Raw genomic sequence first — 26,367 nt, forward strand, 5'->3', positions numbered from 1 at the left:
CACAAATTATTTGTATTAAATGAGTTGTTACTCATTTATTACTTGTTTAAAAAGTATTCTTATCGCCGAATTATGACACTTATAAATAAGCCGTAGAGTCAATTTTCACAGTCGTGTGTAATGAATATCATTACTTAACGGTTTGCGCATGTGTAATTAGCGTGTTATTTTGTAGCAGTAGAAGAAAGCGGTTTTTACAATACTGTTATAAAAAATAACAATTTAATCTGATAATTTTTATTATTAAGTAGGTGTCATTTCACATTACAGTACTTTATTAAGAAAACCAGGTGTGCGGAATTCCCTTTTTGTGTGTTTCTGTTCAGTTCCTTCCATCTAGTAGTATTCAATTAACAGTAAACGAAGAAAACCTCGTAAAAGTAAAGTTTATACAGGAAACAAATCGCCAGTTAGTTAACTTTCTTCTTTGCTCGTATTTGTGTTTTATATAGTTAAGTAATTAGTTATCCCATTTTTAGAATAATTAAGTTCATTAAGCAACAACTCCTTTTAAAAGTGATCTACAATTCCTTAATTCGTTGCAAAACATAAATAGATGCAGGATGCAAAGTGAATTAATCAGTAAAATAATATACCGCTTGGTGAAGGTAGATTTAGATAAGAGTGAGAATCGATGACGTAATGAGATAAGACAAACTGGCAAAAAACGTCTCGGTGAGAGTGTAATCCGAGCAAGACGAAGAATGTCGATTAACGAGATAGATCCTGATGAAATAGTCCTACATTTATTTACCATCTAAATTCGCAATGAAATTGAATCATCCCTTTATAAATAAGGCTTATTATCCAGGGCCGGCAGCATAACGTCATACGGCGTACATTCTCGATCCAAACTAGACTCCTTTTAGAAGGAGGCATTCGCAGAGAACACAACACTTTTCAATATGAAAAACGACGAAAGCTCTGTGTCAAAATATAAAAATCGAACAACTGCCTCGGGACATATATTCCACCATTTTGCTGCATCTCGCTTGCGATTGGTGTTGCCATGGCACCTCTACCCCATCCAGACCAATCACAACGGAAAATCTCGCACGCGACGTTTACCATTCGTCCGTTCTAAGTATCCACGGAGCTTTCGAGATTAAGCTCGCACCGACACGAGTCGCACGCGTTCCCGCCACCCGGATAAGGGGAGGAAGGGAGACGGAGCGACTGGGGAGCGTCCGGAATGTTTCAGAGAGCAAGTCTCTGATAACAGAACAAGGCTATCACAATTTAATGTTGTTATATTCACTTGGTGTTTGGCTTAGGCATAAGCTAGTCATATTTGGATCCCAGTTAACTCAGCTCCAAAATTTAATTAAATCAGTCACAGATATTAACAATATCAACGCGTAGTCAATTGTTTGTGATTGAGTGAGAGCTAGTGTTTTGTTTAAGTGGATATGGAACACTGGGTCTGTTGATAAACGGCCGGCTCGTTTCACGTCTTGGTATGTATTGTTTACTTAATTAAGCTCATTATCGCAAATAACTCTCAAAAAGTGAATCCGTACTTTCCGGTCCCGGAAAGTGTCAAAACGAAAAACAATCATACACGTCTGGCTCTCAAATTATCTACCTCAGGAATATAGTACTGCAAACAACTTTCAAAAGTTGTTTTTCATTAGTAAAAACTTTTTACCTTTTCTTTGTAAAAAAAATTTCAAAAAGTTTTTCGATTTTTTAACGTTAATAGTCGTAGTGCCTATAATTTTTACCAAAACGAGAATTACAATTTTCGCTTAAACCTAAAAAATAACAACTAATAGGAATGCTTTAAGTGAAAAATAATGGAAAGATATACAGGGTATTTCATGAGTGATAATGAGCCCGGTGGAATTGAAAATGCAACCCGTAATACATTTCCAAAGTTAACGTGGCTATTTTAAATATGGTATTGTTTTAAAATGAAATTATGAATCCATGATGGCTTTGCTTCCAATAATTTTATTTGTTACAACTGACATTTAGATAATAATAAAATGTATTTGAACGATGAGAAAACAGACATGATCCTGACTTATGGCGAATGTAATAAAAATGCTTCAGTCGTTGCGCGTTTATGCAGACAATAAACATTTTCCCAAAAACTCTTCCTTTTTTCACAATTTCATTTAACCAAGCGAATGAGGTTTATGTCAAAATTTACGAAACTGCACAGCTAACTATATTTTATGTTTTTTAAATCGAAAAACAAACCTCCACGTTTACTTTGCAAATGTATTATGGGTTGCATTTTCAGTTCCGTCGGGCTCATTATCACTCATGAAATCCTAAAAATTATTTTCTATTAGATTATCTAAATATATCTAAATATACCTAGATTTAATTCTTTTGTATTGTGCGTTGTAGTTTTTTCATTATTTTTATGGTTTTGTTAATGCATTTTCCCCTTTGTTTAAGTCAATTGAGATGGCTTCAATATACATTTGATGAATGATTGATTGCGACACGTTTGTCTGATACAAACTAAATGTAAAACCGGAAAGAATTGAATTAATGGCAACAATTGATAGCTTATTGGAGTTAAAGTGTGTCAGTTTTAAAAATTGGCGGAATTGATGAATTTAAAATTGACTGGAAAATACAAAAAATGGAACTGAAATTAAACTGAGTAAAAACTGTGCCGTCGCTAAATACTTAATGAAGAGTCGATGAAACTCATAGACAAAGCTTAAAGTTAATTTGAAAATACTTAATTCTATTTATGATACACATTTTATAACACGATAAAAAAAACATTTTGTTTGAATAAAAGATAATCATTTTAATTATTAAATAATAATTTAAAAATATGACATGCAATAATTGTACCAAGTTAATGTTTTACTAAACCATTGCTGTGCAAATTGTGAACTTACTGGTTTTTAATAAATAGTAGTATAAAAAATTCACTAAATCTGTGAGCTAAGAAACATTATAAGCCTCTAATTCCTCCGCAAATTTGCTGACTTAGTTAAAACTTTTTTCAGATTATTTTTTAGTTGAAGTTATTACGGCTGACGATAATGAGGTAAACTCCTTAAATTGAAATAAACTAAATGTAAGTATACAGGGTTATTTCCGTAAGAAGACGAGCCTGACCATTTAAAAATGCAACCCAAAATACAATTTATAAAGCTATCTCGATATCCCTATTACGTTGTCATAATTCGCATAAATCATATTGGGTGATTCAAAATGATTGTGGCAACTATGTACGAAAAGTTATGTGGCAACTGTGTGGGTAGGGTAGTTGATATTTCTTTGACAGTCCATAGTCGCGCAATTTTGAAAACTGTCAAATCAATGTGTAATGATATCAAAAAAATCAAATGCACGCTTATGAAATGTCATACAATTGACAACTCTACCTCATCCACACAGTTGCCACATAAATTTTCGTACATAGTTGCCATACTTATCCACAATCATTTTGAATCACCCAATAGATAGATTTTAAGGTCAGTTTAATGAATGTCAAGTTCTGACAGAAAAATACCTCTTTCAACAAAGTATGATTTAATAACAATAATAAGCAATTAAAATCACAAAAGTAAGTAGGATCATGTCTGTTCTGTCATCGTTCGAAAACATTTTCAAATACTAAATATGAACGAAAAATGCAATGACAGATATATGTTTTAAATTAATAGAATACCTTCTTGGATTCCTAATTTAATTTTTAGATACCAAAACACAATAAATGCTTTGTAAAATGTATTTTGGGTTGCATTTTTACTGGTCAGGTAAGTTATTTATATTCTCGAAACTTCTCTACTTAGAAAATCACTAAAAAAATACTTAAGCCGGCAGACTCTCTAATCTCCCTTGCGTGTTAAGTTTTCAAGTCCTTTTCTGTTCTTATTATTTAAATAAAATTGTGTTTTGTTCATTTATCGCGAGCTATCTTTTCTTACCAACTGTATCCGACAAAAACCGCTTAAATGTTTACAGTAACTGTAAATAATGTGGGAATAATTATTAATTCACTTTTTCTGACAAGAGAACAAGATTTTTAATTTTTATTAATTCGCAAGTTTAGAAAGAAATTAAAATAAATCAATTATTTATGATGCGACAAATATGATAGAAAAACGTTTTCAATTTTTAGTAATACGAGTACATCAATCACACAATTACTGAAATAAATATAAAACGTATTTTTTACAATCCTGTTTACTTTCAAAATGTATCAAATCAAATGTTATAACTATAACAATTAATACTACCAAATCCTATTTTAAACAAATAATTGGTAAATTTTCTTCACCAATTACCACACAAATCAAATCACCATTAATTTACTCCAAAATTAATTTTTAAAACTGAGTAAGATAAATAAAAATTAGTCGAGTTTCATGACTTTGTTTTTTCTTTTGTGAAACTATTTTATTTATTATAACATAATAATTAGCTCATGACAAAACTGTTGAGTTCTAATTATAAAGTTTAAAGCTGTTAGTAAAAATCGAACGTCAAATGTATCATTTTGGTGGATGCGCCGGGCAAGACGTCAGATGTAAATTATTTAATATTTAATTTTATTCACCCTTAAGAACCTAATTTCCTCTTTACATTCCTACCACAATTGTAAATTTAATTTTTTTAATAAAGCATAAAAATTTATCACCATTAAAAATTAACTTAAAACTCTAATTCAACTCGTTTACAAAATAAACCTTGCGACATGAGCAAATTATTTTTCATTTTTTCGTTTGTCTGGAGATAATTATCATTCACACATGAAAGCAACTTTCGAACGCGCCAGCCATTTTTTAAATCCTTTGTTCTGTTTGCTCCTTGATGCTTAAGCGCTTTTGGTATCAACAGAAATCTTTAATTTAATTTTATGTTAATAATAATTTCATTACATAAAGTACTGCGGTAAATTAGTGAAATTTTGTTGTGAAACAATCTGCTTTAACGATCATTTTTTCGTTTCAGATGAAGAGAAGGATCGTGTTACCACAGTGGTAGGCCGCAATGTCCGCCCCCGCCCCCGTTAAAATTTAACGCCGATACACCTGGGCGCTGACAAGTCCGGTTGTGAAAGACATTAACCGTCGCCGTCGGTCCACAAATGACCGCGAAATCCCCGCAAGTCTAAGCAACCACCAAGTTGGATTTCAAAGGCGTGTCTTCTTGCCTGGGGGCATTAGGCAGTTCGCCGGCCCCCTCAGCACCAACTTCGTCGTCTGACGATATCTCCCATCAACAATTCAATATCTTCCCTGCTATCTTTAGCAGGCAGCTTAACTTTAACGCGTGTCCACAATCCAAATCGATGATGGAAGAGCTCAGGCCTAACTTGGTGGGTGTCGGAAACTTGTTGGGTGTCGGGGGACTGCTCGAGGAACACCACGGCCATTTGATGAGTTCGAGTAGTAGTAACGGTGACAAAGGCACGCCGAGGAAATGCAACACGAGCGGATCGTCGGCGGAGGACTTCAGCGCGATTTACGGAGGACTGCCTCATTCACACGAACACCATCCGCACACGCCGGCTCACACGCCGCCGGCGGCGCCGAGGTCCATCACGGATCACACAGGTAAGTCCCGAAATTAATAATTCATAAGCAGCAAACCGTCGCTGAAAAGCCTACACACAAATACAATTAGATAAACTACCTAGATTTGCAATTTACGCGTTATGGCCCGGTGGGGCGCTTAATAAATGCGAATTTCATCAACAATCAAATGCGAGCTGTCTGAGGATACGTTCTTAACGATTTTTGATTAATTGTTGCATTAAGCAATGGTTGTTTCGTTCTTGGTGGATGCGCCGGATTGGAAGTCGGCCTGATTTTAATAATTTAATACGTAATTTTATTCACCCTCATCAAACTAATTTACCCATTTACATAACTAGTGCTATTATAAAATTAAAAAATTAGTCGTATCCTCACGATACTATGATGCTCAGAAATACTTATTTCATTTACTTGAAGAAGAGTTTTGTCACTTCTCTATCATGACGGACATTTAGATAATAATTTGGGTTCATTATTTTTCTTTAATTTCACGAATATAAAAAAATCGAAAACCTACACATTGTTAAGATAAATCCAATATTTTCCCAAATTTACTTTCAGAAAAAGATCAATATCTTCCAGAATAAAGAAAATACATTTATTTGTTACTAAATTGTAAACGTCATTTATTCGAACTGTCACTTGACGTTGAAAAGTCATTTTAACTGGCTAGTAGCGTTAAATTGACAGCAGACCAGTTATGAATTTAACAAGTTAGTAGAGAAATTTGAAATTTGGAAAGGATAGTAGCGTTTTTAACATTTGAACATTTTTATTTCTTTGTTTCATACAAATTAAAATTAAATGTACAATTAGAATTTCCGCTAATGTCGAACATTCCTGAAGCGGAAGTGAATTCGCTCGTCATTGGACAATTAATTGTAGAACCTCCCGAAGTGGAAGCCACATTTGTCGAAGTGGAAGCCACATCTGTTGAGTTTCGTCCAGGAAACATTTTTTTCGCAATTTCAATTTTTTTATTGATAGAATCACCCACATAACCTTCCGCAATTCCACTACTTTTCCATCCTCCCGCACGTTTTAGTGTCAAAATATCTCCACCTGCATCCACAACCATTGTTGCTGCTGATCGGCGAAATGAGTGACCTGTGTATAATTCAGGTTCTTGTAGCCCTAAGTATGTTGCAATTTTTTTCGGTACACCGCCAATAGTGTGCTGGCCAACATTGAGGGAAATACATTTGCCATTACGGTAGGTTAAAAAGAAACGTAATTGGTCTGCTTGACGAGGACGAAGAGCTGCATATTTTCTGTACAAAACACAAGGTTGAAAACTGCAGCCCTCATCTGTGATCGTAAATCTCCTTGTTGTTAAATTCTTTGTATTCCGTAAAGTGACGATAATATATTTCTCGACATCTTCTACGTCCTTCACCGTCAACGAGAGAAGCTCGTCACACCGGCAAGCACCAAACATTCCAAAAATTGTAATCACTTTATATAACAACCAATAGTCATCAGGAGCTTCAACAAGAAATTTTTCCACTTGCTCTTTTGTTAAAACCCTTGCCTTCTTCGGCACGTAACGCTCATTCTTTCTCTTGAGAAAAGCAATTACCTTATGAAATCTACAAATGTCAAGTTAAAATATCACTTTTTTGACAACGTCTGTAATAGGAAAACAAACCTGCGAACTTCAGCATTTTCTTTAATTTCCAGGCAGCTTTTTAACATGGACCATTTCGACCACAAAGAATTGGGGCTAAATTTGTCTGATAGTTGGTGAAGATACACCAAAAGAACGTCTTCCGTTACACTAGTTACGTTATTGTTTTTCTGCCAATTTTTAAATTCTTCATATTCTCGTTCATATCTTGCTAAAGACTTCGCTGGCAGTAAACTGGAAGCCACGTTTATAGCTTCCTTTTTCATTTCTTCTGCCTCGTTCATTTGAGAAAAAATCTTGACGGAAATAAACAATTTGAACAAACGGCGCGTTGTCATAGTAATTGTACTTCTAAGGTTTCTGAGTTTTGAGCAATAATTTGGAAGAAAACAGAATTTGATCATTTTTAATTTTATTTAGTTGTTTACAATTTAGTAACAAATAAAATATTATACAAGACACGCCAGGTAACTGGTTTTACTGGCTCAAGGAGGTAACTGACTCGTCTTCGACTCGTCAGTTATATCCTCCATTCGCCAGTAAAAACCATTTTACCTGGCTTGTAATGTAAAATACTATTTCTTATAGCTTTCCTATCTATTCTTTTATTATCTTTACTTAACAAAAAAAAAAACGTTGTTTTTTTAGCGAAATTTAGTTTTAGGACATTCTATAGAATAATGTTTTTATCGAATAATAATTACTTATGGTATAGGTGGGTTATTTAAGATATTACTTACGAGAGGTATTTGTAACCTACGAGGGCTTGCCCGTGTAGGTTATTACCTCGAGTTGGTAGTACCCACGTATGCCATACAACGTTTTAGATAATAACATTATTAATGAAAATCTGTTCCCGATGGGTATGGATGTTAATAACCCACGGTGCTAATGGGAACGTGGATTATAACAACAGACTAGTTATAGCCCAGTTTAGTTAATTAAAAATAAATAGTAAAACACGATATTATACTCCATTCTTTATCTTGGTGAGTGGTCAATGCGATCAAGCAAGCCATGGGTAGCTTTGTAAGTTTTAATTTTCCCACCAAATTTTTGTGTGGTGTAAATCAAATATTAACTGTCATCGCTGTCATTCAGATTCCGAATCTTCGTCAAGCATTCATGTCCAAATCTCGCAATCTTATGTCGTGAAATGTGTATTGTAAGTGTATTATTCTATTATTATAAGCCGTAGACACCGATTCGTAAATTTTACCCTTCCCACTCTGAAAATTCTCGGCGTCCGTCGTCGGTCAATCTGACTGAACATTATGCCCGTGCCGGGCAATATTGCAAAGAAGTTTGGGTTTGAAAAATTAACCGGATTCTGAAACCGGACCTAATTTGACCGGAAAGTGTGTGGCGGGTGTAGAACATTTTGAAATTCCCAAGTAAGTTATGAAAATTTTAGAAAACGATGCGATGTGAAGATGACATGTTTGAGGTTATGTCGCGGTGCGTGTGAATCATGAGCAATTTAACATGGAAAATAATAAATAGAAAGACTTTGCGGCGTCTCTGTAAGTACATAATTGTAATATTTGAACATTTTTTAACAACTACCAACGCACTTTTCGATGGGAACTTTCAAACATCCCTAAATTCAACTTGACGGCTGAAAATTTCCCTAAGACCACTCACCAAGATAAAGATAATACCCAACGAGCACATAATGATGGCAATTATCAACCAGGGTGACAAATTTCAATTGTCCTCTGTTCAAAACATAAAGAAAAGTAGTTTTTCCTACTATTGGGAGCATAAAAAAAAAGTGGAACATCAAATTTTTGTCAGTTTTGAAAAATTCGATGTAGTTCAAGCTTTATTGTAAATTTCTTTGACACTATTCTAGCTGACAGTTTAAAAATTTATTTTATACTCCTATTTTCCTTTTCCAAATGCCCTCTTCTTTTGATAAAGGTAGATTTTGATTGGGACTTTGCATTAAATAAATATTCACTACGTGCTTACTTACAATCATTCCCTACAACCTACAATACTTAATGACAACGTCAATCAATTCAAAAAATCAGATAAGGGTTATTTCACATTAAAAGTCATGACAATGACGTTGATGTCCCACTTTTTTTGCCCGCAATAGTACGTCTGTGAGTCTGTCTGTGGAATTTTCTTTCGTTCTCAATAACTTACGGAAAAATGCACCGATTTGAATTGAATTGAATCAGTAGGGGCTCCAGGCTTATTGATTTTGCTGCCAATTGGACCAGTGGTTTTGGAAATATACGCAATTTGATAACATATTTTTCGTTTACGATGACTTCTGGAAGAAAGCACAGACTGGAATCTTTTTTATGTAAAATATCTGTTTTACTAAGGATTCAAGATCTATTAATTTTGGTTCAAGCCGGATTGGCTGTTTTGAAAATTTGCGCAATTTCACTAGGTGCTTAGATAAAAATTTTATCAAGAGTGCAGTGCCACAAATTTTGTTTTTCTACTTTGGTCATCATAAAGAGCATTTTGTGGAACTAAAAGTAGTGTCACAAAGGAACTTTTTGTGAAACTGTTTTTTTTTATACCTACGTATTACCCTGGTAGTGCTGCAATAGCACGCTGGCCGGCGTCTCTAGCGAGCTCCTGTTAACAATTAAAACATTCGACATTTGAGATAAATTTCACAGAAGTGCCACCATAACTCTTGCCACACAAAAGTCCCTAGATTATTTCATAATTATATTTTTCGGTTTTTATCAAATTAATGTAGAAAAGTAAAAAAAATTGTAAGTATATACAGAGTGTCCCCAAAAAAGAAGACGAGTCCATAACTCCGTTATTTATCGGAAGATTTTAATTATCTGTACACCAAATTAAATGATTGTTAATAGGCTACAAAATGGCCTAATAAATTCAAGTATAGCCCCATGGACTTCAAGGGTAAACTGTCAAAAAAAATTTTTCAAATGGGATTACATACTTTTTTTTAGTAATTCTGATAGAGATTTTAATTCTGAAAATAACAGTGTATCACAAGTATACACTTAAATACCAAAAATTCACAAAAAAAATGTAAAAAAACGCTACTATCGTCTATGTTCCATTTTGCGCTAAACATTGGGGGCATATCTGCGCAATCCCACATATTATTATTTGTCATTTGTTTTTCTAGCTACCTTAATTTGGTTATTACATTGTAACGCAATGCATTTTGATAGCTTTTCGCTTGGTGCTCGTCATTTGTTTCAAAAGTTAGTGTTATTTTTTTTTATGTCAAGTTATATTTGTGATACATTTTTGTTTTTAGAATTAAAATCTCTAACAGAATTACTAAAAAAAAGTATGTAATCCCATTTGAAAAAAAATATTTTGACAGTTTAGTCTTGAAGCCCTTGGAACTATACGTCAATTTATTAAGCCGTTTTGTAGCCTATTAAAAACCATTTAATTTGGTGTATATATAATTAAAATCCTCCGATAAATAAGGTAGTTATGGACTCGTCTTTTTTTTTGGGGACACTCTGTGTATTCCACTCGTTTTATAAGACGCACTGTGACACTCGTTCTGTTAGAGCACTCCTCACTGTGTTCGTCGTGCCCCAACCAACACCTGTCACAATCAAGTGTCTTATAAAACTCGTATAATAATGTACTGTTGTTTCCCATGTACTCTAACTTATGAAACCTTGTAACTATCACCATATGTTCTTGCTATTGTCAAGTTTAGCTTTCAGTTTGTGGTAAGATGTCTTTTTGGTTCATTTTGTCCTCTATTTTTATTACAAAAAAATTTTCTATCAAAAATAACTGATATTTGACGTTACAAAATGATTTATTCAACTGACTATTTTAGGGAACTGTTCTGCGTTAGGTAGGCACATTGATTCGCTAAAGCAACACACAGTGTTATTCGGATTTTGAAAAAGTTCCATAACTGCACAACAAATCAGATTTAATTTCTCGCCTGATGATTTCACAATTCCTCTCGACTTCACCTCTTCACTCTAATAATTTAAATGTCACTTAAAACACGCTCAATTTACTTTTGCAAAATAGCAAAATTCCTTTCAACTCGAACCCGTCGCGTCGCGACAATACATTTCAAGACTAATTGATGCAGAAATTGTCTAGTCTCAGTCAAAATCAACACAACACAGCGGAGGATAATTATTCCGAGCACAATCGCACCTGTCATAGACCAAATCCTTCTTACCCCATAATCTGCATTGTATTAAATCAGCACGCAGGGGTCGTTGTAATACTTCTGTGTACATATGGGCCCATAATGGGCGCTCGGGGTGTCCTAATGAAGTGTCAATTTACTCCTCTTAGGTCTAGAGCATATGCACACTCACAATAGAAACGCCACGGTCAGCCTCACAATGTACCGGTTTACACTCAATTTGACATATTGTGATGGAAAGCGCGGGGGTAGTGCCCTATCGCTCCCCGGCGGAAGAGCCGAAAAATTAATAGGGCAAGTCTTGACGTTTTACAGACTAACCTTTCATTTTATTCTTAAAAGCAGTGTTTGGCGTTTGTACACAAAGCTCGCCCATTATGGACGCGAACTGTCAAAGTGCCGCTAGGTTGGCACTAGTGATAAACTTATTATCCACGCTAATGGATATTTTAATTGTTTATTTGCCACGGCAATTTAGAAAATCTCAAATTTTGACATATCTAAATATTAATAACTTCTTAATAACTACAAGCAAATAAATTTTTATTAAGGCTCTCATAACCTCTATTCACATTTTGATACAAATGACATTTTTGTTACTAGATTATGAGTACCTCAGCAAAGGTCCAATCATGCCTTAAATGAACGGTACAGTTACTAAATTTGAATTTCGTAATTTGGTCTATAATGGACGAGTTGTAGTTCAAGTTTTATTCCAATAAAAAAATGTTTAAAATTTTGGGGCAGCCCAAAGCGATTGCAATAAATGTTGTTGTAAAATTAGTCGTCGACCAATAGGAAGCTGTGGGGTTATTTGGAGCCGGAAGGCGAATTCCTGATGTGGACTTCGCGCTTTGGCCCCCGGAGGTCCATCGCGTCGTGGCTGCGGTCACGTGACGATCAGCCGAAGACGACACAGGTGTCTGTGGCGACAAACGGCGGCAAACGGCGTCGGCGGCAACTAAACCTTATTGAATTCATTACTGTTTATTAATGCAGTTAGTACCAACCTAATTACAATTACTGACACCGGCGCGCGCCACAAAGAATCTCACACAATCTTATTACTCCCAACTGAATGTAGTTACTCAACGCTCGAGACCCATACACCCGCTTAATGCCGCCTCGGCTCTTTCTCTGGCCCGACGCCGTTTTCAAATATTTACATAATTCGACGACCACTTTACCACTTTATACCGGCTGATTACGCCGCGCGGATTAAACCCAGCAAGCAGGAGACGCACGGAATGCCCCGTGCACTCAGGATGGGCACGTACTTTGTTCGTTGACAGAGCCACCGAATGCATGCATAATTATTGCAGTAATGGATTGCATAGTCCGGATACGAAGCCGCTTTGATTCGGATGCGAACTTGGTCTTAACACGACCACAACTACTAAAACCATTTAGCACTTAGATCTGGAGTTAGCAAACGGCAACAAAACATATTTCGGTGATTACTGCACAAATACAATCAGTGAATCTTTCAAACTTACTAACCTTTTTTGATCTTCAAAGTAAACTCAAGTTTCACCCTTGCAAAAACTCATCAGGTATTAGGCATTCACGATCTTTTTGAGACCGAGTTGGCTATGATTTTTTCTTTTCATGTTGGACTAACTGACTCAGTGATGCAACGGATGCAATTTTTTTTCTGTCAGTATCTGTTCGACATTTTCTTGCCATTACATTGCCAGATTTATTATTTTAATATTCGTAAGAAACTAAATGATTTATTAAGTGTGTAAAAATAATTTTAATTTCCGTTAACGGAACAGTCAAAATTTCCAAAATAATTTTATTACGATAAAAAAATTCTATTAAACGATTTAATTTAATTTAAAAAGGACAAACCAGATTTAAGAGATTCGGCAACAATGTACCTATTTAGAAAACTGACAACAACCTAACCTAACACAATAAGTGTCAATTTCCTTTAGGGAATTTAGTTATCACCGAGGTCCTGCCAACAAAATCACTAGATGATCATAGCCAACTCGGTCCCAAAAAGATCGTGAATGCTTTAATACTTAATTTCCTCTTCAGACAATTTCTTCTATTTCGTTCCAACAACTGACTCTTTGTTCTATTTTCAAGACAATTTCACAAATAGCTGATATTTTCTTCCACTGATTCTTTTTTGCTGTTTAGGAAACTTACCAACACCAGATAATACGGTACTACAGTGTGATTGGAAAAGGATGAGGACAAGTTGAATTTGGCGCCATAAATTATAGTGCGTTTCATTTTTTGTGTGTGGCAGTTTTGCTTCAGAAGAGCATCGCTGTCAAGATTTATCCATAGGTTTCCGTCAAACCAGGGTCAAACACATTGTTTTGATTTCGTTTGTCAATTGTCACCAATTTGCAATTCGCCAGTAGATACGCCTATGATCATATCAAGCTTTATTTTTGCTGTCAATACTTGTTACCAACATGACAAATTATTCACTAGACGCCAAATTCAAATTGTCCTCATTCTTTTTCAATCACACTCTCCTAATAAAATAAATGCAAATTTTCAAAAAATTTATTTTTGCTATTGTCAAATTATCCATCTACTTAGCATCTACTTAAAATTTTCTTTGCCCATAACGACTCTCAACTCAGCGGTCTTGTTCAAACATCTGTTTGGCATACTTCAAGATAGAATCCTGGTCAGGATCGTAGGGATGGTTTTCAGATGAAATCTCCACCACAACTGGAACGCTTCTAACGTGGGCGTCTACCACATTTCTTATCTTATCAGCAATATGCTGATTGATCATAATTACAGCAACGTCATCTCTTTCTGTAAACTCAGTGAAGCACTTTTTTATCGCCTCAGCTGGAGTGTCTTCCCTAACTACCATTAAAGTCGGCTGATGGTCACTGTCGACGTTTCCGATACCACTCATAAGAAAGCCTACGCAAGTGTCTTCATCTCCGATTACTGATATTAATTTCTCTGAAACTTGGTTAGAATAAATAGAATGGCGTTGCTGGCGCTGCTGGGGGCGACGTCGGCATAACAAGCACAGTTTTCTACACATTACGTACTAATTTGACAGTTAGGAGTTGGTAATTTAAAAAATCCAAATATTCCTACACGTTATGTCAAATTCATGACGTTTAAGACAAAGAAATGCGCCTGCTTCAGTCCATTTTCAAATCGTAAAATAGATGAAGCTCGTGGAAACAATCCTGCTAAAAATCTCGTGCATCTGGCCACCTAGAAATTAAAGAAATTTGTTTTTTCAAATCGTTTTGTTAGTGTTCTGTTATTCAGAAAAATGTCCCTGTAACTAATTTCCAAAAAAAGATCTAATTTAGTTAAATTTATTCCGATGAAATTGACATTTAAAATGTTTTTGTTGTTTTTAACAGCAACCAAAAATTTTCAATTTTCAGGATTAATTATTTTCCTGGCGAGTTTCAAGATAGAATCTTTTTCAGGATTGTAGGGATGGTCTCTAGATGGAATCTCCAACACGGCCGGGATTGGCTTATTATATGCGTCCACCACACTTCTTATCATGTCAGCAATGTTTTGATTGATCAGAATTACAGCAATGTCTTCTCTTTTTATAAACTGTTTAAAGCAGTCTTCTATGTCCCCGTGTTCAGTGTCAGCCTTGACCACCATAAAGTTCCTCTGTTGATTAATATTGATGTCTCCGATGCCGCCCATAATGAAGCCTACGCAAGTGTCTTCGTCTCCTATGATCGACATTATCCTGTCTGAAATCTGTTGAACATGGCGGCGTTTTGACGCAGATGACGTTGTAGGCTTCGCTGCCTCCATAACGAGACACAAAAATTAGCAATACGATACTTATGAATTTATTAAAATTTTACAAAAATCAATCTTATGTCAAATTTGCGATAGACAACATGAAGTCAGGAGCCTGCTTTGATCGATATAAAATGCGTGATGTCTGCTTTTCCAGACGGAGCTTTTAAGAAACTCAAACCTGAACCAACGACGACAGGCAGCAACAGCCTGGGGACGGTGTCCCCCGGCGGCCCCCAACACACCGGGCACACTCCGACCACCGCCTCGTGTCCCACACCCGCGCGAAGAAGACACCGAACCACCTTCACCCAAGAACAACTCGCCGAACTCGAAGCGGCCTTCGCCAAAAGCCACTATCCGGACATCTACTGCAGGGAGGAGCTAGCTAGGAGTACGAAATTAAACGAAGCCAGGATACAGGTGAGTGCTCGGAAAAAAACCCATCCGAACTAACGAGTTGAGCACCTAATTGCAAAATTATTCATCATAATTCGTTTGGATTGTCGATACCCTAATCGAATTAGCCCTGTTTCGGGTGGGCCGACGTCGGCGCGCCCTCTCCTTGCGTAAAATCAAAGACTTGGCGAGATGACAGACTGCATCCCGACAGAGAAGCTCACTCGGCTGGATCTTTGATTGAATTAGGTATTCGTTAAGCTAGGGGGGCCCTCGAGACACAACTGTCACTGTGGAGAGCCCCCCGGTGGAGCGTCGTGACTCATGCATTAGCCGCGCCCCACGCACATCGCTGATGGTTTTTTACCGGAGCCGCGACGAAAGTGCCTCTCCACAATTCGGAAACAAACGTGTTTCGTTTCAAAGAAAAAAAAAACACAGACAAGTGGCCGACCTGTTCGTGTGCAAACACGAAGTGTCAAAAATGTTATGAAAATGCAAGATGGAGTGTTGCGACTGCAGGTTTTCGGATGTCATTTAATAAAAATGTTGGCGGCAAATATTGTAAAAACAGTGGTGTGTTGGGTTGTTGTGATGTTTTAAAATGCACAGGAACCGCCGACAACTCGGTGCGATGCATGAATTTTAATTTAGACTCGTTTATTTTCCCTCTCTCGTCCTTTCAAAATGAAAACCGCCTTTCACTGAGTGTTCATTAATATTTTAGTAATTTAATAACTGAAATTGTCATTAGGCTCTGTCGAATTAAAATCATTTTGACGATCCTAGCTCGTGGATATTTAAACTCATTTACGTGCAAACTTCGCGAAACTGCGACCGAAATGTGATCGTTGCGGTGTGACCACAGTGACACAAATTTATTTGCCATAACACTGTATCCAACATAGATGGGTACATTCAACCAGTCGGCACACGTGATCCACAACAACCTCTCCAAGAAGAAACTTCTTCTTTGAAAAATAAATCTCGGTGGTCTAATTTTATATTTGTTTTGAAATCTACTAAATTTGATCTATAGGGGAATGAACTGTCTTTTCTTTTTCATTTTCCTTTGAATAATTGTGTTCTAAGTCTCTATTTATTTTGCCTGATGTATCTGCAACATACTGTGAGGCGTGAGATTATTTAAATTTATAATTAAAGTAGGCTATGACTTTTAAATTAGATTGCCAACACTGTTGACGTTTAGGGTTCACATTTTCTCATATTCAATCAAAAGAAATGAAGCACTAGAAAATAATACAGTTTTATTGACAATCATAGAAAAATGTTCTGCCCCGCCTTGGACACAACTGTTAACTCGCCGTTTCATATTTTGTATTGAATTCCGAAGTGTCACTTTGACAATTCAGATCAAGTTGTCAACAGTATTGCCAATCTAATTTAAAAGTCACAACACTCATAACCTACTTTAACTATAAGTTTAAACGATCTCATGGTACTATTTGATGGCATCTTCTACTTCACCATCGACACAGTGTTGTCTTCTACGAGGGTGAATTTTTATGTAATCTAGTCCTTTTTTTAAACAATTGTCAATGTCAAAATTCCCTCAAAGCCGAGGCTATACCACCCTAAAACCCTTCGTTTCGGAACACCTATATCGTAAAATCTCCCTGGATCAGGTTTGAGGTTATGTCAATAATTATCAAAAGTCAGAAAAGGTTCAGGTGTAAGCCCTTTTTATACCAAAAAACAAGAAATAAAGACGATAATGACACTGAAAAATACAACTAAACATATTCAGTAGCGCAAGCGCCTTGCCATCAAAATGACTGACATACCTACAATTGACATTTTACGTTGCGGCCTAATAACAAGGCGATCTTCATTTATAGTTTGGCAAAAGATATTCTGAACGCTCGCAATTATCCGTATTTAATTTTGTGGGTCGTTTACAACACTATAAACAACCCTCGCTATACAAGCAGTAGAGCCCGACAAAGCTGTGTACAGTGCTTATATCTTCGTAAGGAATCCTGACTCAAGCACTCAAGTCATAAATAAACCGAACAAAGACCCTACTTAAAGAAATTTATTGTGATATGGTACCTGTCAATCACTAGGCGGTCTCAGAGAAAAAAATTACCTGGGGTAGTACTCAAAATATTTGTCGGAGACGGTCTAGTGATTGACAGGCACAATAAGACAATAAATTTCTTTAAGTAGGGTCTTTGTTCGGTTTATTTAGGGCTTAAGTCAGAATTCCTTACGAAGATACAAGGAGTATAGGTCCACCGGGAACTTAATAGTTTTACAACATTGCCTGGTAAACCTATTGTAAAGGACCCAAAAAGTTAAATACGGATAATTGCCAGCGTTCAGAATATTTTTTGCCAAACTATACCAGGCTATGAGACAGTGTGCTATGGAATGGCCTACCACAGTCTGGCAACATTGCTTCACCAACATTTAGTGAAAAAATTCGAAATCCACTTGTCAAATAGCAGTTATCTACTACCTCAAGTGTAGAAAAGGACCCGTAGGGGAGTTTTGTATGGGACGAGTGCGCCAATGCCCTTATAAAACGAGCTTTTTATGTTATTTTTTTAGAATTTGCACCCTTTTTTTAATTTTCAAATTCTAGGGAATTTTGTATTAATTGCTTTAAGAGATAGCCATAAACGACTCCAAATTGAATACAATAATAGATCTATCAGAGACGCAGATTCTAAAAAATGCGTTATCGCATTGTAATACATAGTTTAAAACCACCTAGGAGACAGAAAAATAACAGTGCTCATTATTGATAAATACAGGGTGATTTTGAAAGTTATGCAGATATTTTAATCACGAGCTACTGGCTTCATGTAGAACTCGGAAAAAATATTTGAAAAATTCGTTTTATAAAATATGATATACAGGGTGTATTTTTAAAATATGCCGAAATTTTACCTACGAGGTTGTTTGACAACGTAGAAGACTAAAAGCAATTTAAAAAAGTTGTAGCTCAAAAAATAAATGTCATTTTATTTTTTGACATAGAATTTTTTAAACATTTTTTCCGAGTTCTACATGAAACCATCAGTAGCTTGTGATTAAAATATCTGCACAACTTTCAAAATCACCCTGTGTTCCGGCATATTGAAACTGTTTGATTATAAAGTAACGCGAGGTGGGTATTTCCAACTTAAATATGTATAACAATTTTGTTTTCTCCATTGCCTAAATCCCACCCCATTTCTTGCGTGCCAGTCTCATTTCAATATTCATTTTTAAATACAAAAGATTTTCTCCAGTCATTGTAATTTCTTCGTAATTAGAAGTTATTGGCACCGCGTTTGGCACAAGTCGTTTCATTTTGTCCCTATTGATATACAGGGTGTTTTCGAAGTTGAGGCGTTCCTTGTAACACGAGGTACTATACATTATTCTTAAGAATTTTAGCCTAAATCTTCTTAGTAAAATGTTGTATTAACGGAGATAATTGATTGTATATTTTTATTGTTTTCTAAAATTTTGAGTCCGGTCCTGTCTATTTCTCCGCTGTACTAGATTAATAACTGACGTGGTCCAGGATGGTGTCTTTCTGGAATTCACTCTGCGTACCCACTGGACGCCGCAGCTGCATTCTGATAATGTGATAACATTGTCCATACATTAGCAACATATCTGAGAGCTCATTATTTTCGTAATGATAAAGCCAACTTATAAAATGGGTTTATATTTTTTAGCACGTAGGCTTTGAAAATATTCTGGAAACAAATAGTGCATTGTATTGCTTGCTAAGTAACCTTTCAAACGAGGTGTCACTTGGCATACACTTCCATTTGAAAGAAAAAGTTAAGGGTGGTTACGAACTTCCGGAAGCAGATACGCAAAAACCATAGACGCCAAAATGAGGGCAAGGAAAAACAAAAATCGACCTGTGTCGGGATTTTTTTACAAAAATTACCTATGTGCAAGTTATAAATTTATTCCAGTTAAAGTTTCCACACTGTAGGTATATTCAATATGCAGAATTCCTTCCTTGTCCCAAAAAATGGTTGCCATGAATTTTTCGGCCGAAGACTGTATTTTGACTTTTTTGGGGGGAGACGAACTTTTGTAAGCCCCTTGTATCGGTTCTTGTTTGGTAGGAGGGTCCCAGTGATACACCCAAGTCTCGTCCCCGATAACAGTTTGCAAAAAAAAAACTATCACCCGCTTGTCAAACTATCAAATTTTCTTGGAAAATTTCTTTCCTGACAAGTTTTTTGTCTAGCGAACCTTGGAATCCAACGTGCAGACAATGTCTTAATGCTCAAATCATGGTGCAAAACTTTCCAAACAGTTGTTTCGGATACTCCACTTTCCCTGGCAATGAAAGACAACTTTATCCACCAATCTGACAGCACCAAATCTTCATATTTTTTTTACCATGTCCTCAGTTCTTGCCTCAAGTGGTCTACTTGATTTTCGGTCACCTGTATAGAGTCCCGATCTCAGCGAAACTGCCTAAACCACAATTTTAAGGACTTCATTCCCATACACGACGATCATTCTTTGATTAATGACTTTTGTTCCATTATCCTCTTTTGTGAGAAATTTTATTGCGCTTTGCTCGAGTTGAATTTCACTCATTTTGACTCGTAACAATAAGAGATCACCTTTTTTTTTATTCGAGTCCCATACAACAAACGTTTATCACCTTTTTGACGCATTTTTCTAGCAGAAAAAATGTAATTAGTTGGCGTTAACCACCACTGAAACCGTGAAACCACCAACTATCAATATTTCTGTATTTCCCTTTATGATTTGAGTGAAGTGAATTTTTGGTTTTGACTCACATCGAACAAAACTATCTTTGGTTTTATTGTGGGCGTACAAATTGCTTAATGGGTTCAACTGTCGTGATCTCGAAGTTTAAGCAACGTTATCAGCAAGCATATTCTTTCTACCAACATTCAAATCCATCTCCTTGAATAGCTACGAGTATAATAGTTTTCTCTTACCCACGCAAATTCTTCAGCACATTTTACACTTCTAAAATTATTTTGAAATAGTTTCTCAAATAATTAGGAATGCATGAACTCTTCCGGAACCGTTATTGCCAATTGATATAAAATATTCTTGCTGTCGTGCACGGTAAAAGAAAGTTTCTCCCGGCGTGACGATGGTTTAAAGTTATCGGATTTAGTTTATCTCCATTTTCCCCATTTCTGGCAGAACTTTCTTCATTTAAGAACGTGGCTATTGCTCGTCTGCAATTAGGGATTTTGCATAAAGTGGAATTATTGAGTGTGCACACCTAGCCAAAGTTCCAGTTTCAAAGTTCTCGACAAAGAACAGTCTGCAGTTTCGAGCCCGACTTCATTGTGGAAAACAAAGCCGTCGCCACATTTTCCCGCGGAAAGTGTCCTAATCATTGTCCCTTTTGTTTGTTTTTCAGGAATCAAATTCTTACAACCTTGCGACGACTTTCAAGCCTTAGACCTTCCATAATTCGTCGGCAATTTCATTGGTGAACGTTGAAAAACACAGTCGCCATGTCTCGAATGGTTAAAACAAAAGCGTGTGTTAGAGAGGAGACCCCTGACTGTACCGCGGAAGACGCGAGGCACGTCCCGGTCTCCCTCGATCCCATCAAATGGATCCGTAATGAAGTTAGCCCGCCCCCTGGCGGCGGATGAACCGACCCCTCGCCGCTCATTCCCCCAAACACGGCTCTCTTTAAGACAGCCTAATGCATATTTTGCGACCTTATCGCCTTCTTTTGTTTGCACTCGGTGTTGGCGTAAGTAGCTGTGGCACAGCCGCCGCCGCCGCCTTTGTCTCAGAACGTGTGGGGGACGGCAGGTTCAACACGACGCGAATTGGAAATTATTGGGTGTGGACGACACCCGACCAAGAAATACTTTAATTCGCTCCCGACCAATCAATAGGTCATCCAACCATTTACATGCCGCCCCCAGCAGTAACTCACCACCCCCGCTACCCATGCGACCATTATAAACTCATTTTTTATTTCTCAACTGGGAATTACCACGCTCTGAATAAATTCCCCGCTGCATGATCGGCATCAAGACGATTCTCTTCAAAATGCGATTTAGATAGTTGAGTGGTACCTAACTGTCCGGCCTACCGTGTAAAGAACTGTACAAACAAATATTCTAAACTTTGCACAAACGAAAGTTAAATTGCTGACGGCTCGACTGTTGAAACTCTGTTGTTATCAAGGTGGGCCTGAGGCACTACCAAAGCAGAAAAGAAAATACAAATTTAAGTGTTGACTGTTGTACCTGAAAAGAGAAAGAATTTGTTGATAATAAAAGTGGAACTAGTTTTTTCGCTTCTTACGAACGTCGGTGGATCGCGGTTGATTTGGAGCTTTTTGCAGGTGTGGTTTCAGAACCGGAGGGCCAAGTACCGGAAGCAAGAGAAGCAGTTGCAGAAAGCGCTGGCCCCCAGCGTGCTGCCTGGATGCAACGGCGCCATGATGCGAAACATCTATCCGGGGGCGGCGCGAGGCTATCAGCCCTACCCACATCCCACCGCCATCAACAGATACCCCCAGGTGAGCACAAAACCGTCGTTTCCCCGTACAGTCGTCAGCACGAGTCCCGCAAAAAAAAAATGTTGGGGGTTGCAAAAGCATCGTCTTAATCCGTCGGCGGCATCCGACCTTGAATTATGGAAACGGTGCCAGCAGTGTGTGATTAGCCGATGCAGGTAAATTAATTAAGTGAGGTCAAACAGGTTAGATGATTAGTTTAGCAAAGACCGCATTTCCTCCGTGTAGCCGAGCGACGGTAGTCGTGCACGCCGCACAGACCGACGGCGGCGGCGCTCACAAGCGACGGCCCACTCATCAAATAATATGCAAATAAATTTCCCCTGCAAATTAGATGCGGCTCGGCCGGATTAAGACCGTGGAAATGCCGCTGTCTGCACGCAAAACCATTCGTGTTATGGGCCGATTCACAAAAGGGCGGATGGATGAACCGCTACCTTAGGGCCTACGGAAATGTCAAAGCGCTTTACAACAACAATGACGAAAACACCGACTATTCAAATTCGCCGGGAAGCTGTTAATGCAATTCCGTTTTATTAATCTAACGACAAAATAGTTCGCTCACTTTGACAGTTAAGTTTTCTTGCTTTGTTCGACATGCGAAGTTGATTTGAAAGCCGCATCTCGACAAACATATTCCAAATTAGATACATCACGACCTCTTATAATCAACACAACTCGTTCCGAATGTGTCCCCAAATAAGCTTCTCTTTTTCATTGTCAGCTAAGTAGTCACTGTTGCTCACCAAATATTTTCACTAAAACAAATTCATAAAATTTAAATTAAGTTCACGACAAAGTAACAGGTGGTGTATCTAACATCAACTGTTGCTAGAAACTTCACATAATTGATTAAAAATTATTTTATGGCTTTATTAATTTAAAACTTCAACCGAGTGCTGATTAATGGTAATGATCACCGATACCATAATATTTCGCAGACATGCCATAAAGCTATAAATTGTCCGCTTCCGTTCAAATTTTTTAACAGCACCGTCATTATACTGTCACATGTTGTCCTCAATTTCTCTTTGTTGCTTCTTCACTATTTTTTCAAACATTTATTTTCCAATTATTCAGGTTCAATCACTTGGAGAAAAACATTAATGATGACAGTGTCAGCAGTGGAATGTCGCAAGTTATGTTAATCAGATTAAAAAGTGTCCTTGGGGAGATTGTATCTCAAAGTTGGACGCTGACTGTAGAAATTTTCTTTTAATGGATAAAGCGATGAGAGTTGTGTGTTAACCAATTAGAATAAAATTTGCTAACCAAATCCATATTTTTGCTAAATATTACCGATAAATTGTTTTCTCTTTAGATGACTACGAGTTCGTATCCTGGAATGGCTCAGTCCTTTTCTATGTCACATGGTACAAATATGACCACGGTAGCAGGAATGAGACAAGACGCAATGAGTAAGTACCATCATTTAATTATACCTAATTATTGTAAGGCAAGCAGGCAAATATTTAAAACCTTTTCGTGCCTCCGGTCGGAATTCGGTAGTTGGTAGATCTCGAAATCGTCCAGAAACACATCTAGTCCGGCAAAACGTAGGGATTTTGAGTTGTCATCGGTTTCGGTTGGGATGTGTTATTGTGTTAGAATTCTGTCAAGCGTCAATGTTAATTCTGTGCATGGCTCGTTAAAAATGTTTTTCGATTTACAATAACGTACAAACTACAAAGAGGCAATATTTAACTAAAATTAATTAATTAAAATTACGTTTTAAGTGTTTTGATTGTGTTGAGCCACTTCTTGAATATGGGCTGGTGTATAATAGGTATCCATTACACCAAGGGCCAGTTCACAGAAGCGAAATTATGTTAATCGTAATCAAATGCGAGATTAACTGAACACGTGATCAGATTGAACCAATCGAAGTTTCGGATTCATGGGTTAATCGTGCATTAAAATTTAATTCGAATTATAGCATATTATATATTGAGGGAGAGAAATGCATGATTTTTCCTAAGGTGCAGTTTGTAGCCAGAGGGCGAAGCCCGAGGGCTACAAAGCACCGAGGGAAAAATGAGCATTCTCTCCAGAAGTATAGGTATATACTATTTTTTTCACGGTAGGGTGTAGAAACAGCACAAAAATCTCAAATTTTAAGAATAAAAAAATTATGACAAATAAGTTGTCATCTTTCGATGAATTTAATTGAATTAGTAGTTGCCTTGACAACACAATTAGATTTTTGTCACAACTGTCAGAAAATGCTCTACTTCTGTCACGATGTTGACATCCGAAAAGTTGATTTCTACTCCCGATCGTGAAAAAAATATTTAATTCTCTTTCTATAAACTGGCCCCAAATGTTTCAGAAAAATGTCAAAAAAAAAGATAATTAATTAAATTTAATAAATGTCAGGAAACAAGAGCGATGTTGATTTACATTTTAAATGTTTAAGTGTTGCCAACACAAAAAAAGTCCCTAATACCAATTATTAAAATACTCTGGTGTCAAAAATAAATTACTCCCTAGAATTCGAACTTTTAAGAAAATAACGTTTTTCATGTTGTGTGTAACTAGAATTTTCAAAAGTTATTTTGAATGCCTAAGGTTGGTTACTTTGAATTGAGAGATTATATCCAAATAAATATGCCGCCAGTAACCAAAATTGATTGTGAAAAGAAAAATCATCTATCACTTGGCGAGAAATTAGTCATTTGCAACTATGTATTACAATTAATTTGCTGTCTTACATTTTTGGGATATCTTTTGTTTGTCACCAGAAACCACATAGCCTCCAACCTAACCAAATTTATGGCAACCTAGTAACGAATATCCCTAAATCCTATGGAGTAATTTATTTTTGACACGAGAGTAAGTGCTTTAACTTTTATTTCATAAAAATCCGCAGAAGTCGGCACAAAAAGTTTTTTGTAGCTATCACACGTCCAGAAATTATTTTGCGAGCATTCGTACCTGCAATACTCGTTTGCGACTCGTAGTACAGCAAATCGTACTCATGCTCGCAATCGCAAACGTGCAGTTTCTGGCCTTGTGATACAAATAACTATTTTTTTGAAAAATAAAGAAATAAATTTTGAAAATCCTGTTTAAAATAGTTACTTAATTAAAAAATTCATAAATAATTTTCACAGCAAGACATTGGAAAAGATATACTTACAATAAAGTTATTATTCAATCATACAACAGTTTCGTAAGAAATGAAAATAAGTAAGAATATAATATTTTTCAAAATCAGTTTCTTATTGTGTTCAAATGTTCAAAAAGTCATTGTAAAGGGCTAAACTTTAGAAAAAAATTAAATACAGAAACGCGAGAAATAAGACCCTGATGAGTAATTTAATTTTACGTGGCGCTGGTTTTCTTCCCACGTACCATAAAATATGAGGTGCATTAGAGCAGCTTGGTCTCTGACCAAAATTTCATCACGGATCGGAAATGAAACATCTTGAAGACGCCGTCCGTAATCTCGGTGCATCTGAACGGAAACGACGCTATTTCCTGCGAACCTGAGCTTTTTAAAGCTTTCTTTCGTGAGCTTTCCCCTCCCCACTGTTAGATTTATCTGAAAGTGTTTAACCCTTTTCCAGGTATGAGCGCCGAGGACGAATGGTACAATAAAAGCTTATCCGCCCTAAGAATGAACACAACGCACCATCCGAATTTAGCAGCACCAATGTTACAATACCAAACGTAATAACGAAACCAGTGAACTAGACGCTGCACCCGAATCGATGAAATGTATTAATCAAACACAGGCAAAATTAAATTATTGCGTTGATTTCATCACAAAAACACACGTAACAAAGTTTTGATCATTATGAATTTTTTTTAAGCGAACAACGAGCCAGTATGATAATAAAATATGGCTTCTAATCTAGTCGACTTAAGTTCCTTGAGCTCCTACACTGATGATGGACCGGTGTTTTCGAAACGCTCGTGGGGGAATCCCGTTGTTTGTAAATTTTGTGTGTTAGTGAGATGTACAACCGTGAAGATTGAGTTTATCGAACGATATCCGCATATTCCATTATTTCAATATATTCAAGAAAGAATCAAAAACCTTTGTTAAGTTTAGTTGTACATATATTTTAAGCTTATTGTTATAGTCTTCTGCATTACGACGGACGCTCCCAGAATATCTCAAAATAAATTTGATCTGAATGGTTGCAATTATTTTATACATGTATTCAGATATTTCGATACTCTTTACTAATTATATGTCATAGAGTCCAACGTTACACAAGTTTTGCTATTCAAAATGGTCAGTCATAACAAAACTTATGTAAAAAAAACAATGCTGTAGTTATATCATTACATGTGCCATATTTATTGTAATTGCATTTTGTGTGATTGTACTTTAGAATAACAAATAACTCTATGTAAAATTGTAAATATTAAATAATAAATATTGTAA

General features: G+C 36.5%; 2 protein-coding genes across 2 annotated transcripts; one reads left to right on the forward strand and one right to left on the reverse strand.

Moving 5' to 3' along the window:
* The first annotated feature begins 1,052 nt into the window (after nucleotides 1-1,052).
* LOC138133355 (homeobox protein unc-42) lies at nucleotides 1,053-26,334 on the forward strand. Its single transcript, XM_069051221.1, has 6 exons — nucleotides 1,053-1,457; nucleotides 4,933-5,537; nucleotides 15,216-15,481; nucleotides 21,798-21,974; nucleotides 23,293-23,389; nucleotides 25,541-26,334. Exons 2-6 carry the CDS (start codon nucleotides 5,273-5,275, stop codon nucleotides 25,645-25,647), a joined length of 912 nt encoding a protein of 303 aa, XP_068907322.1. The 5' UTR covers nucleotides 1,053-1,457; nucleotides 4,933-5,272; the 3' UTR covers nucleotides 25,648-26,334.
* LOC138133354 (tyrosine recombinase XerC-like) lies at nucleotides 6,126-7,721 on the reverse strand. The gene is made up of 2 exons (XM_069051220.1): nucleotides 7,168-7,721; nucleotides 6,126-7,108 (listed from the first exon to the last, which is right to left on the reverse strand). Exons 1-2 carry the CDS (start codon nucleotides 7,548-7,550, stop codon nucleotides 6,292-6,294), a joined length of 1,200 nt encoding a protein of 399 aa, XP_068907321.1. The 5' UTR covers nucleotides 7,551-7,721; the 3' UTR covers nucleotides 6,126-6,291.
* Nucleotides 26,335-26,367: the final 33 nt, after the last annotated feature.

This window comes from Tenebrio molitor, chromosome 6, assembly GCF_963966145.1.
Source record: "Tenebrio molitor chromosome 6, icTenMoli1.1, whole genome shotgun sequence".
Classification (NCBI taxonomy): Eukaryota; Metazoa; Arthropoda; class Insecta; order Coleoptera; family Tenebrionidae; genus Tenebrio; species Tenebrio molitor.

Coding starts and splice junctions, on each gene's coding strand:
- LOC138133354 (XM_069051220.1), bottom strand. CDS start 7,550: ATGATCAAATTCTGTTTTCTTCCAAATTATTGCTCAAAACTCAGAAAC. Junction 7,109..7,167: donor GAAAATGCTGAAGTTCGCAG/GTTTGTTTTCCT, acceptor TGACATTTGTAG/ATTTCATAAGGTAATTGCTT.
- LOC138133355 (XM_069051221.1), top strand. CDS start 5,273: ATGATGGAAGAGCTCAGGCCTAACTTGGTGGGTGTCGGAAACTTGTTG. Junction 15,482..21,797: donor TAAACGAAGCCAGGATACAG/GTGAGTGCTCGG, acceptor AGCTTTTTGCAG/GTGTGGTTTCAGAACCGGAG. Junction 23,390..25,540: donor AATGAGACAAGACGCAATGA/GTAAGTACCATC, acceptor ACCCTTTTCCAG/GTATGAGCGCCGAGGACGAA.